Source organism: Oryctolagus cuniculus, chromosome 19 (assembly GCF_964237555.1).
Source record: "Oryctolagus cuniculus chromosome 19, mOryCun1.1, whole genome shotgun sequence".
Lineage (NCBI taxonomy): Eukaryota > Metazoa > Chordata > Mammalia > Lagomorpha > Leporidae > Oryctolagus > Oryctolagus cuniculus.
This window is the reverse complement of record NC_091450.1, coordinates 16,139,193-16,153,936: the sequence shown is the minus strand read 5'-3', so window position 1 is coordinate 16,153,936 and position 14,744 is coordinate 16,139,193. Positions and strand designations below refer to the sequence as shown.

General features: G+C 42.9%; 1 protein-coding gene across 1 annotated transcript in view; it reads right to left on the bottom strand.

Moving 5' to 3' along the window:
• Positions 1-14,744, bottom strand: part of USP31 (ubiquitin specific peptidase 31) — an 89,059-nt gene that overhangs the window by 35,886 nt on the left and 38,429 nt on the right. Inside the window, exons 2-6 of the mRNA XM_017342525.3 lie at positions 12,725-12,862; positions 11,414-11,502; positions 11,231-11,323; positions 10,170-10,305; positions 7,790-7,934 (exon numbers count right to left, since the gene is read on the bottom strand). Of these exons, the coding sequence (XP_017198014.3) occupies positions 7,790-7,934; positions 10,170-10,305; positions 11,231-11,323; positions 11,414-11,502; positions 12,725-12,862 (601 nt within the window). The remainder of the gene's footprint in view (positions 1-7,789; positions 7,935-10,169; positions 10,306-11,230; positions 11,324-11,413; positions 11,503-12,724; positions 12,863-14,744) is intronic.

The following is a 14,744-nucleotide window of genomic DNA, read 5'->3' as shown; positions in this document are numbered from 1 at the left end:
GGAGTCAGCAGCCCGGAGTGGGGAAGAGGGGAAAGGCTTTCTGAACAAGGTTGATGGCCGGCTACTTCTTACTATAATGCGATAAAATCAGGAAATAATTTAGGCAAAGAAAAGTGTATGCATGAAAATGCAACATCAGGAAGACAAAACTCAAATAAGAGACCTGATAGAAAACAGTAACAATGTAAATATGAGTAGACTAGAGAAAACTGAATCCTGAACTGGCACTCAACAAACTGACAAACGCAATACACAGAATCATCACAAGGATCAGAAGACAGAAGGCCCAGAGCCTCTGGAAGTAGTGGGAAAAATAAAAGAGGAATTAAAGGGCACAAGAGCATTCAAAAATGAGAAAAGAATAATTTGTTCAACAAATGGTACTGGGACAATCAAATACGTACATGCAAAAAGAATGGAGTTGAGGCCCTATATCACACCAGATAAAAAAATTGAAATGTATCAAACAACCCATATCTAAGAGCAAGAGTAAATTTTACGATCTTGGATTTGGTAATGTATTCTTAAAATCTAACACTAGGAGTAGACACGTGGCATAGTGGTTGAGATTCCCACACCCCCATTCGAGTGCCTGGGTTCATGTAACAGCTCCACTCTCATTTTCAGCTTCCTGTTAACATGCAGCTGAGGAAACAGCAGGTGACGGCTCAAGTATCTGGGCCCTTGCCACCCTCGTGGGAGACCTGAATTGAGTTCCTGATTCCCACCTTCAGCCTGCCCCAGTCCTGGCCACTGCAGGATTTGGGAAGTGAACTTACAGATGGGAGCTTGCTCTCTGTCTCTCAAAAAAAATTGACTATGATACAAAATCATAGCAACAAAAAATATAAAAGTTTTCACCAAAGGACACTACCAAAAACTAAAAAGACAACTCACAGAATGGAATAAAATGTCTGCAAATCATATATGGAATAAGGGTCTAGTATTACATTTACATACTTACAAAAAATTCTCACAACTCAACCACAAAGGCAACACAATTTAAAAATGGGCAAAATATCTGAATAGATATTTCTGCAAAGAGAATATATAAATGGACAACAGGCAGAAGAAAAAAAATGTTCACTATCATTTATCCTTACAGAAGTGCAAATCAAATCCACAAGGAGGTAACCTTTCATACCCACTATAATGGATGGAATCCAAAAGATGGAAAATAAATGCTGACAAGGATGTGGAGAAAATGAACCCTCACACACTGCTGGTGGGAATGCAGAACAACACAGTGCTGTGAGAAAACAGACAGTTTCCCTAAAAGTTACACATAGACTGATGATATGATCTAGCAATTCCATCCCACACAAATGCCCAAAAGAACTAAAAACAGGTAGTAGTAAAACAAATACTTATCCACCAATGTTCACAGCAGCATGAGTCACAATAGCCAAAAGGTGGAAACGCAAATGCCTATCAATAAACTGACAGGTAAACAGAATGTGATACATTCCTACAAAGGAATAATATACAGCCATAAAAAATGAAACAGGGATGCATACTACAACAGGCACGAACCTGGAAACAGTACACTAAGAGAAAAAAGCAAAGTAAAATAAAAGATAGAGGGAAAAAGAAAATTGGAGGACCGACCCACGAATTCCATCATTCAAATGACAGGCGTTTGAAAGGAAAAACCAAAGCAAAACAGAGAAGAAACCATAAAGTAAACAATTTAAGAACCTTTCCTGGTACTAAAGGGCACAAACTCTGGTTTCAAACAGTCCACAGAGTAACCAGCAAAAGCGAGGAGGAGCAAAGACGGGCTCCTGGGCACACTGTTAGGAAATTTCAAAATACTTAGAATAAAGTCCTAAAAGCTCCCACAGAGAAAAAAATGGCCACAAACAACAGACTAGAAGACAATGGCTTCAGCCTTCTCAGCTGGGATATAAAAGGTAGCATAACGATGCCTCTGAAATCCTGAAGAAAAACTGTGAAGGAAAATTATACAACCTAGAATACTATCCCTGACCCCAGGCCAATTCAGCCAGAGGCAGACTAGAGACATTTTCTAATTCTCAATTTACCTCCCACACATTCATTTTAGAGCTCCTAGAGGATGTGGGATGGAGGAGAGCAGCCCTGGGAGGACAGCTCCACACACCAGCCACAGAGGGCGTTCCCACGTCCCGATGGGAACACGTGGAGACTAAGCCAACAGAATGCTTAACCTCTCTCAATACCTTCAGACAACTGATCACAAGGTTGGGGAACAAGTTACTGAAAATGCACAGAGCACTACACAAATAAATAAGTTCAGTAAAGAAAATTATCAGCTCTAGGGAAAACAGTTACACAGGAAACTGAAGTTCCTGACATAGAATTACATAGACACTAAATACCATCCAAATCAAAATCATGATGGCCCTGTGCTGGGAGGGTGGTGGGGAGCACCAGGAGAATAGGAGGAAGAAAGGGCTAAATCCACACCTTCCTCAGTACAGAGTCCATAGATAATGCCTAAATCCAACAATCAAAAAAGTGTGGCAGTATTACTTAACCCATGAAGATAAACAGAAAAATCAGCAGCTAAGATTTGTGGAACTAACTTATAACCACAAGGAGACTTTATATCCATAAAACAAGGGTTACCATGAAAAAGGAGCATTCAGAGAGCAAGATGGTCTTCAAGATAATCACTTACATAAAAGCTCGACAAGCCTCTGTTAAATAACACACAAGATCCTGCTAAAAACTAAATGAGAAAATTAGCAGATCGACTTGGAAAACACTCCTAAAAATAAAATGTTAAAAGAAAAACCGGGAGGGGCATTTAGTCTAGTGGTTTAAGGCACCCACACCCCATACCACCCGTGCCTGAGTTCGATCCTAAGTGCCAGCTCCTGACTCCTGCTTTCTGCTAATGCACCACCTGGGAGACAGCGGTGAGAGCTCAAGTAACAGGGTTCCTGCCACCCAAGCCGGAGCTCTGCATTGTGCCCCCAGCCCTGGCCCAACCTCAGCTATTGTGGGCATGTGAAGAGTGAGGGCCAGCCGATGGGAGCTCCGTCTGACACCCACTCTCAGTCTGCCTTTCAAATAAAAATTTTTAGTTTAAAAAAAAAAAAAAAAAAAAAAAGGAGGGGCTGGCGCTGTGGCACAGAGGGTTAATGCCCTGGCCTGAAGCCCCGGCATCACATATGGGTGCCGGTTCAAGCCCTGACTGTTCCTTTTCCAATCCAGCTCTCTGTTATGGCCTGGGAAAGCAGTACAAGGTGGCCCAGGTCTTTGGGCCCCTGCACCCATGTGGGAGACCCGAAGGAGGCTCCTGTTTCCTGGCTCCGGATTGGCACAGCTCCGGCCATTGTGGCCAACTGGTGAGTGAACTATCGGATGGAAGAGATCTCTCTCTCTCTCTCTCTCTCTCTCTCTGCCTCTCCTCTCTCTGTGTAACTCTGACTTTCAAATAAATAAATCTTTAAAAAAAAAAATAAAAAAGGAGAGGCTGGCGCGTGGTGTACTAGGTTAATCCTCCACCTGTGGTGCCAGCATCCCATATGGGTGCCGGTTCTAGTCCTGGCTGCTCCTCTTCCAATCTGGCTCTCTGCTATGGCCTGGGAAAGCAGTAGAAGATGGCCGGGTCCTTGGGCCCCTGCATCCACATGGGAGACTGGAGGAAGCTCCTGGCTCCTGGCTTCGGATCGGCACAGCTCCAGCCATAGTGACCATTTGGGGAGTGAACCAGCAGATGGAGGACCTTTCTGTCTCTCATTCTCACTGTATGTAACTCTACCTCTCAAATAAATAAATAAAATATTTTAAAAAAGAAAGGACAGAAAAAACATACTAAACCAAGGAATTCCAGAATGGTTCAACACTAGAACAATACACATCAAGTCATCTATCAATAAACAAATGGGGAAACTGTCAGGCCCTCTGGCATGACTAAGATGGAAGCTCTGCAGCCAGGCTGGCTAAGCTGGCCTTGTTGTGCCTTAGGTTTGCTCATGAGAAATGTGACAAGAGGAACAGCAGCAACCTCAGGGTTACTACTACTGAGAAGCTGACACGTGAAACAGATAGATTCTGTCTAGCACACAGAAAGCACTCAGGAAATGCCATCATTATCATCACCGTCACGTAGTTTATCAAATGCCTACCCAGAATCTTATCTCCTTCCTAGTACACTAGAAATTTTTTTAAAAAATCAACATAAATAATAGATATCCCAAGCCAACAGCAATATCATATCAAATACGTATAATGAGAGAAATTCTCATTAGTCAAAAAATAAAACAAGGACGCAATGACCATCATCAATGTAATTCATTAAGGTTCTATAGTTTCTAACAAATGTAGTAAAACCAGACTTCAAAAAAAAATATCTGGGGCCAGCACTGTGGCATAGTAGGCTAAGCCATCCCATATGGGTGCTGGTTCATGTCCTGGCTGTTTCTTTTCCGATCCAGCTCCCTGCTATGGCCTGGGAAAGCAATGGAAGATGGCTCAAGTCCTTGGGCTCCTGTACCCATGTGGAGACCCAGAAGAAGCTCCTGGTTCCTGGCTTCGGAATGGCCTGGCTCTGCTAGTTGCGGCCATTTGGGGAATGAACCAGCAGATGGAACACCTTTCTCTCCGTCTCTCTCTATATAGCTCTTCCTCTCAAATAAATAAAATCTTAAAAATAAATAAAGATAAAATATCTAACTACCAGACAGCAAGAGATAAAATAACACTATTTGTTGATTTTGTGATTTTCTAGAAAACCAACAGATAAGATTTTAGAATGCTTATCAATTCAAAAATGTCTGCAAAAATTAGTAACTCCCTGAAAATCAGCATATCTGGTGAAAATATACAACAAGGGAAGAGGAGTTATTACAACAGCAATAAAGCACACATGAATAACCTTGACACGTAAGTGAACTAGATGGGGAAGTCACAGCACTTCCACAGGAATATGGAAGGCATAACTAAGTGGAGACAGCATTGTCATGAAGGAGAAGGCTCAGTGCTGTGGGAAACACACCCTCTCCCAGTTAATTCTACACTAAGAATCCAATCCAAAGAGGATTAGGGAGACTTGAAAATATTATTCTGTAATTCACCCTTAAAAGGATAAACTAATTAAAACAGTCATAAAATGTTAACTATTGAGACAGGTATTTGACTGAACAGTTAAAACGTCACTAGGGACACCATATCCCACATCAGAGAGCCTGATCCTCTGCTTCTGATCCGGCTTCCAGCTAATGCACACCCTGGGAGGCACAGGTGATGGCCCAAGCCCTCTGCCACCCAGGCTTCCGCCTGAGCCAGCCCTGGCTGTTGCACCCATTTGTGGAGTGAGACAGCAAATGGAAGATCCTCTCTCCCTCGTCCTCCCTCTCTCTGCTTTAAAAATAAAGTGCAAATAGATAAATAAGCTTTTTAATTGTAAACTAAATAACAGGAAAAGAGAAGATTGCATTCAAAGTAGTGCTTCCCTCTTCCCCCTCACCAGTGGTTAATTTGGGCAGTATATTGAAATCTTTTTTTTTTCCTTTTTTTTTTTTTTTTTTTCCTAATATGAAAGTCCAGGCCCATCCTCCAGAAATACTGACTTAACTGATCGAAGGAGGGTTCCAGGCATCTGTTTTTCTTTGTTTTTTTTTTTTTTTTAAGATTCTCAGATGATTCTACCATGCAGACTATGTTAAAAAAAAAAACTGAAAAGAGGTCTCCAAGCCATTACTGATGATTGACCAAACAAAAATTTAATAAAATTGAGGTAATTAAAGGACCCTTAGATGCAATCAGTAATCTCCTAGGGTCTGAGTTCTGTCAAAGTCTGCAGCAAAAGACAATCTCTTTCCCCTCTCCATCCATCCCCTTCTACTTCCATCTCTTTTTAACAGATTGTTTCTAAGTTCATGTCTAAACAACTAGAGAGAGAGAGAGAGAATTCCCAATACTACTCCAACAAGAACTACCTTGAATCAACACTGATTCCTCACTGCTTTTTGTGTCTTACAGCACTGGCCAGAACAGCCCAAACAATATTACATAATGGGAATATAACATAAATTTTAAAAATTCCTGACATTAAAGTCATTGTTCTTTGTATGTATCTTTTAATGTCGGTGTGTAACTTGAAATACATTATTTCTGTCATATTAAAGTATACTATTTCCACCTCCTGGAATCTGGGGCACGATCTCTTCCTACAGGCAGAAACCATGTTATCTTGCAGTCTCAGTACCCTATTCAGTCCAAATTTTTTTTCCTTATTACAATTGCTATCTCCTTAGTTTTAGCTTTTTTTTTTTCATTCAAAGAAATACGGGAAGAACCCATTTAAGAAAGAAATGCTGAGTATAGTAAGATGCCTGTGAGGGACCAGCATGTGGGGATCCCATATCCCAGTGCTGGTTCAAGTCCCACGTGCTCTGCTTTCTGATCCAGCTAATGCACCTGAAAAGGCAGCAGATGACAATCCGTGCTTGGGTCCCCGCCACTCATGTGGGAGACCCATATAGAGTTCCTGGTTCTGGCTTGGACCATACCTGGTGTTGTGGCCATTGCGGGAGTGGATCACTGGATGGAAAAATCAACCTCTCTCTCTCTTGCTCGCTCATTCACTCTCTGATGCTCTACCTCTCAAATAAATCAACCTTCTTGGTTTTTGTTTTTGTTTTTGTTTTGTTTTTTTAAAGATGCCCATGGGACTTCTAAGTAGAATTCCAGTAGATAGGTCAAAGTCAGGGAATGGAAACAGAACCAGAAGAAAAATGGAGGCTGGTAGGGAAATTTAGTTCTAAAATCATGGCAGTGGGAAATACTGATAAGCCTGGGTGGAGCAATATTTCTCAAAACTTCAGTTTGCGAAATCACCTACGGGACTTATTAAAAACAGATTGCTGGGCCCCGCTCCCAGGGTGTCTCTTACACTTGGTCTAGGGCGAGGTCCAAGAATTTACATTTCTAATCAGTTCCCAGGTAAACTTGATGCATTAATAACCACTGCAGTAGAGGAAAAGAAAAGGGGACCCAGAAAGAACCGTTAGGAACACTAAAACCAGGGACAACCTTTGAATTGCTTGACAACTCACAAACTCACAACAGTTCCCATCACCCCCCAAGCACAATGGAAAAACAGGCTAAGCTCCCAGTCACAGCCCAAACTGCAGGCAGTACAAGGACTGGCACTGCCCAGAGTTTTAGTTCATTTTGCTCCATATCAGTCAAGAGTGACATGCACATTTCCTAAAAGCAAATACCAAGAAAACTCTATAGCAGGGTTAGAGAACCTTTTTTTCCTGCCAAGGGCCATATAAAATTATCAACCTAAAAACTATCTAGATGTATTAAATTTCTCCTGCAGTCGCTTTGGCACAGCCAGACCAAATGATCCCATGGGCCTCGGGCAGCCTGCAAGCTGGACATTCCCCACCCTTTCCTGTAGTAAAGATTTTAGAATTGAGAAATTAAACATAAGAGCTGCAGCAAAATTTTAAAAAACAATTTTTTTTAAAGCCACAGGACAGTCTACCTTCCTATGTGCCTTCATAAGACACAGCAAAGGCCATGTAAAGGGAAGATACAATCAAGCACCAAACTCTCATAAGGGGCTATGCCAACTATGGACCTATCTTTGCCTAAAACAGTCACAGCTGTCTTTCTAGGGAAACATGTTACCATAAAAGTTGTACCATTATTTAAAAGATATGTGTTATGTATACTCTATCACAGTTTTTAAGAAACGGATACTATCGTGTAATAGACATAAAAGGGTAAATGGTTGTTCAACCTGCAAACCCAGGTGCTATGATGGAAACAGGTGCTCATTTACCTCTTTGACTGAGAATTCCTTCAGGCCTAAATATTTCTGGAGTCTCAAAGGCAAAAATGCAGTCGCTTTCATGGACTGTTTCCAGGTCATCTGTATCACAGAAGGAACGATGGAACCCATCATAGTACATTTCCGTTAACACAATCTAAAAGTGGGGAAAATGTAAACAGCTGGGCATCAATACAAGTTGGTCTCCCAATTCTACTTGGAACTGTTCTAGTTCACCAAGACCAGCAGGGGACCGAGAGGGCTCAGACACATCTCACAGAGCCCTCATCATGTGCTTCGAATGAGAGAGTCTTGGAAGCACAGTGTCCTCTGGATAACGTAACAATATGCCTGATTTCAGAACTCTCTGGCACTGAACCCAGAGTTCCTTTAAGCTCTGGGGGAGAAGACCCAGGAGATTACAGAGTCTAACCTTACCTCGTTCCCATGGGAAGAGGCTGTGAGACCTGCCTACGGGCCTGCAACTTTCACTCTCACAGCCAGGACAGAGTCCATGTCTGACTCGGAGCCTTTCTCCCACATCGTTAAATTTTAGAGCTTTTCGGGTTAAAAATGTCAAGTAACCATGCATATTTGTTTTAGAAAAAATTGAAGTTAACCCAAATGTGAAACAACAGTAACTGATGGAATATACTACTGAAATTAAAGCACTATATTATGAGGGCCTTCAAAAAGTTTGTGGAAAATGAAATGAAAAAACAAAGCAAATTTTCCATAAACCTTCTAAAGACACCATATGTACACTGACTTGGGAGGATCTGAGAAAATAAAAAGGTAAAGAACAATATATAAAAATAATTTTTTACAAAATAATGTAGCATATGCACAGAAAAATCTGAATATCATATAACATAGTATCAAATCTAGCAACCTTTAGTACTAAGATACTTAAAATTTTCACTTTCTAAGTTATTATTTCTGAAATAGGGTATTCTACAATGCAATAGAAAGACGAGGGGGGTGGGGAACAATGGAGACATTCAGAGACTTCATTACTGTCCTAGCCAAAAATCCCTGGGGTGGCCATGAAGAGGTTCCAGTCCCAGCCTGCCACCAACCAGCCCTGTGACCCTCAGCAAGGCACATGGTGTCTCTGGTGTCCCTCAAAGGGGTGGGGAGGGGGAGGACTGGACTATACACGTGAAAGGCCCCCTGCACAGCACTCACAGTCTCGGAGAAAGAGGCTGCTGCATGGTCCACAAACAGCCCAGGAAGAATGTTCCTGGCACATTTCCTTCTAATAAATTTAACAGCCATGTTGTTTTTCTACCAGTAACATGCAAGTGTAATTCACTCTTTCCAGCAAGCTGAGGGTGAAAGCAAACTTGTAATTATTTCACCAATTTAAACCACATGCAAGCAGAGCCAGATAGCACTGGAAGCTTTAAAGATGCAACCAGATTCACCTTGGACACTGCCAAAGCCTCCGTTCCTCCCTGTCTCACCACTCGTCCTTTAGGGGGAAAAGGAATCAATGCGCTTCTTCAGAGGAAGGAAGGGTATGAAGGGTATGAACATTGTATCAACGTGCCAGCACACGGCCTACAAAAATATGAGATATTTGCTGTCCTGGGGCAACACTGCTGGCTGTATTTGTTTTACTGTGGGAACTTCCCAAACGAGGCCACATGAGGCCAAAGCACAAAACACCTTTATTATTCAAGTGATTACATAGCAGCTTTCCAGAAGCTATCTAGGGAAAGCTATTTAACCACTAAGCCATCTTTCCTTAGTAAATCCTACATAAGGAATGTTCTTCCACATAAAATCGTAAGTGAATTACTGAGTAAAAACTATACAAAACTGTATCAAGTCACAAAGAGGTCAAGAGCACCTTTGGTCAATTTAAATATAATGCTTACCAAAGATGTGCCCACAAAGGAGGCACACAACTTTCAATTATCTACATGAGGTAAGAGACTGGGGTCCAGTTTTCATCAGAAAACAAAAACGCATTAAGCATGTACTATGGACAGGACACCATGCCAGCAGGATGACCTCCACTCTCATCACCTCTGTGGATTTTTAAGCCTCCCTGGTGATCTAATACCATAGGGACGTGCCATTCATCAGAATGATTTAAGAGTGGCTAGGTAATTATTCTTATAAACAAATCTATAAGAAGGCTCTGGTGTAAAGTCATAGCTTTTCCTTTTAATGATATATAATAATTAAATGAAACATGCAGAGTTTTTCTATACCTTTTATTCTTTGGAGTCTTGATTTTTTTTTTTTTTTCCTCCTCAACACTAGATGTAACTAGTTTTAAATTTCTATCTAACACCATTTGGCAGAGAACTCTTAAATTCCAGGAGAACAGAAAGCGACACGTTAGTGACTCATGTGTAGCTGGTCTTAGCAGGCCCATTACCTGATCAGTGGGGATCTTTGTTTCCATGGACACTGCTTCCCGGAGTCTGGCGACAGTCCCAGACAGAGGCACAGCCACGCCGATCCTCATGCAATGAGAGCATTTCCCTTGGTACACTACAGTGACATAGAGAGGCCTGCACAGATCAAATCCAGGATCTCTCATTAGTCACCTATTTCAACTCAACCATGAGGGCACTTCCAAAAGCTCACAGAAAAAGGGAATTAAAAGATAAATTAACTTTGGTGAAAGAAATTTGCACCAAAAAATAAGCAAAATAAACCTGCTCTGAAATCAACAGAAATTGAAGCTAATCCACACTTTTATTTAGAAGCCAAGTGGGGAAACTTCGTGTGGCCCTAAGTGGAACTATCAAACAATAATCAAGAGAGCTTTGGAAAGGGCATTCTTCATGAAGCAAAGCTAGCAAGTATCTGGGGCAGCGTCTTGGCGGAGCGGGCAAAGCCACCACCTGCGATGTGGCATCCCCTATGCTCTGTGTCCTGGCTACTTCCAATCCAGCTCCCTGCTCATTGCTCAAGAAAAGCAGCGGAAGACGGCCCAAGTGTTTGGCCCCAGCCACCCACGTGGGAGACTCAGATGAAGCTCCTGGCTTTAGCCCAGCCCAGCGTTGGCTGTTGCGGTCATCTGAGGAGTGATGTAGTAGACAGAAGATCTCTAACTCTTTCAGAATAAATCTTTAAAAAATATATACATATAACATTCATACTTGACTTTGTATTTTCTTTAAAACAGCCTGACTCCTGGAAATTTTGAAAAACAGTTGAAAATAAAAGTGGTCATTCAAAGTGCTCAGTAAAGTCTCTAGACAATTTATAAGTCACCCAACAACCTTACCCCTACCCATACTATCTGTGGATGACCAACTAACCAGATGCCAACATTACCCGCCTTGTGTACCTGCCCACCCTGCACACTGATTGGATTCAACTTCTCGTTAATCCCATGATCTGTCTAAACAAGTGAGGAGACCTGATAGAACCTACAGTAGAAGAGGAACACCAACAAAATGTACTCCATTTTACTGAATCTGTTCTTACCTGGTATGTGGCAGAGGAATTGGCAACGAAATGCAGAGGAAAGGGTCAAAAGTGTTGCTCTGTTTCTGACAATGAGGACATGTCAAAGAAGATCTTCAAAAACAAAAATGTAAGATATTCACATTAAGATTACCTACAACTATGGTTAGTAAACAAAAGAAGGAACATTTCATGTGCTCATACCTGTACTGGGCTTGAAAAAGTTCTTGTACAAAAGTGCTGCAGACAGGAAATGATGGTCCCTCGGGCATCATATCAGTCTCTGATGGTGGCTACAGAGAAGGAAGCACAATTTCAGACTGGAAGTGACAACTCTTGACTGAAAATGAACCTAAAAGGTCACAAGTATCCCTGACCTTCTTGACAGCCACCCATCAAGTGCAGATGCTTCAGTGATGGGCACCTGCTCGTGGGTCACATGGACTCACCTCCTCAGACTCTGCCATGTTTATCCATCTTCACCATGTTCACACAGCTGGGCAGCTCTCCTCCCCAAAGGATGTCCAATCTTCCTCCAACTTCCAGTCCCCCACCCACAGGTCTTCCAGGAAATGATCCCCAACCACTCTGAGATATACACTTCTTCCCATGCTTAGATTCTCTAGCATCTATGAGCTGTGCTGTTCACTGCGGCCCTAGTCACACTGCGCTTCACACTTTCCTTAACCCTTCCACGTTCCTCCACCTGACCATTGGTAACTGAGCATCTGCCACCACGTGCACAGGGTATTAGGATATAAAGAAATATGAGACACAGCGTCTGACCCTGAGATGTCTAGTTAGTTAGCCAGACACATAGACATATAGCAGTACAGGGTGTCTAGCACAAAAAGAACTTCAATCAGAGAAACAATTTAACATTTAACAAGACTAGAGATTAAAAAATTTGCAGTATAAAGCAGAATTATCAAGAACTTTAGGGGCCGATGCTGTGGTGCAGTAGGTTAATCCTCTGCCTATGGTGCTGGCATCCTGTATGGCTGCTGGTTCAAGTCCTGGCTGCTCCTCTTCCAATCCAGCTCTCTGTTGATGGCCTAGGAAAGTAGTGGAGGATGGCCCAAGTGCTTGAGACCCTGAACCCACATGGGAGACCTAGAGGAGACTCTTGGCTCCGGAATGGCCCCGTTCCGGCCATTGCAGCCATTTGAGGAGTGAACCAGTGGATGGAAGACCTGTCTGTCTCTCCCTCTCACTGTCTGTAACTCTACCTGTCAAATAAATACAATCTTTAAAAAAAGAACTTAAAAAGCTGTATGAGGGAAGCAACTCTTTAGTTTGACAAGCAGATGTTACTCCTCTCCTTGTGGAATCTAAGTTTCCTGAGGCCAGTGTTTCTTGAAGTAAACGGGTAAAATACCTCTAAGTACCCACTGAATTTTATTCTCACCCATTATCATCATAGTATTAACACACACACAAGTCCTCAGTAGAGGCTTGGGAGAAGAACCCTCTGCCTCCTCACCCACTGACGGCCCAATCAAGGGCGCATCTCACCTTCACGGGGGGCTGGCCGCTCTGCTTCACTGCATGATTGAGGTCTTCGTGAACTCGGTCCAAAAGCCACAGCAGAAACTCCTGGGCATCGTGCTGGGAATTCCCCCGATACTGCAGCGCGTTCTTTGACACGATGCTCTACGCAGGTAAATGAATCACATGAACAGGGTGAGTGACTGGCTCTAAAGACAAACTATGTATTCACAACCCTGAAGGAGGGAGGCAAGATCTCGGGGTGTTGAGAGCGCTTCCCAGGAGAGCAATGTAAAACCAGATGCTCAATGTAAAATGCTCACCCCAAGAAACATGCGCCAGAAATATTGAAGTCCACTTATCCAGCAATCCTTTTAGGAATACATCTGGGGGCTGGCGCCGTGGCTCACTTGGTTAGTCCTCCGCCTGCGGCGCTGGCATCCCATATGGGAGCCGGGTACTAGTCCCAGTTGCTCCTCTTCCAGTCCAGCTCTCTGCTATGGCCCGGGAGTGCAGTGGAGGATGGCCCCAGTCCTTGGGCCCTGCACCCCATGGGAGACCAGGAGAAGCACCTGGCTCCTGGCTTCAGATCAGCGTGGTGTGCCGGCCACAGCGGCCATTTGGGGGGTGAACCAATGGAAGGAAGACCTTTCTCTCTGTCTCTCTCTCTCTCACTGTCTAACTCTACCTGTCAAATAAATAAAAAAAATAATAAAAATAAAAATAAAGGAATACATCTAAAGGAAACCATAAGAACAGCACACCAAGCCCTCTAAGAAGATATTCATCAGGGCTTACAATGACAACTACATGACACACCTATTCTAAAAAATATAGTTGGGAGTCGGTGCTGTGGTAAGGCTGCGACCTGTGATGTCAGCATGCCCTATGGGTGCCAGTTCGTGTCCCGGCTGCTCTGCTTCCAATCCCACTCCCCGCTAATGGCTTGGGAAGGAAGCTGATAATGGCCCAAGTACTCCCACATGGGAGACCTGGAAGAATTTTTGTTGCAACCATCTGGGGAGTAAACAGGTGGATCAAAGATCTTTCTCTTTCTCTCTCGCTCCCCCCTCTCCCAACTCTTTCAAAATAAACAGATAAAAATCTTTTTTTAAAAAAATACAGCTGTATGGAGCCGGAGCTGTGGCATAGCAGGTGAGGTTGCCACCTGTGGTGCCGGCATCCCATGTAGGCGCCTGTTTGAGACCTGGCTGCTCTACTGCCGATCCAGCTCTCTGCTGTGGCCTGGGAAAGCAGTAGAAGATGGCCCAAGTCCATGGCTCCTGGCTTTCGATTGGCACAGCTCCAGCCGTTGTGGCCATCTGGGGAGTGAACCAGCGGATAGAAGACCTCTCTCTCTCTGCCTCTCCTCTCTCTGTGTAACTCTGACTTTCAAGTAAATAAATAAATATTTTTTAAAAAAATACGGCTGTATTAAGTAGAAAAAAAAGATTATAAATCAGTAGGGTTAAGTATGAACATTTTTGTAAAAAATGTGTAGAACATGTACACACAAAGTACAATTCTAAAGTGACAAATTCCAAGTTATTAAGTGTTAGACTTAGGTGAGAGAATTAGAGATGCTTTCTTTTCTTCTCATTTTTCCTATTTTCTAAGCCATCTACAATGAAGATACACAGTCATGTGCTGCTTGATGATGGCGTATGTTATGGGAAACGCACTGCTGTGTGAATGTCGCTGTGCACTTAAACTAGCACAGCCACACACCTCTGGGCAACATAACACCGGGGCCCATCACTAACCACAACGCCACTGTGCAGGGCACGATTCTATTGCTGACATAATAAAGCAATTATGTTTTCCTTCAAACTTCACAACAGGACTTATTTACAAAGATTTTGCTAAAATGTTGAATTTTTATGTAAAATACATTACATTTTCAAGATTTTGTATACGGCAGCCATGGGAGAGGTGGGGCCCAGGGGAGGTCCCTGGATAACTAGAGGCTGGGTACTTCTCAAGTAGCATCTGAAGGCCAGCACCACGGCTCAATAGGCTAATCCTCCACCTAGCGGCGCTGGCACAC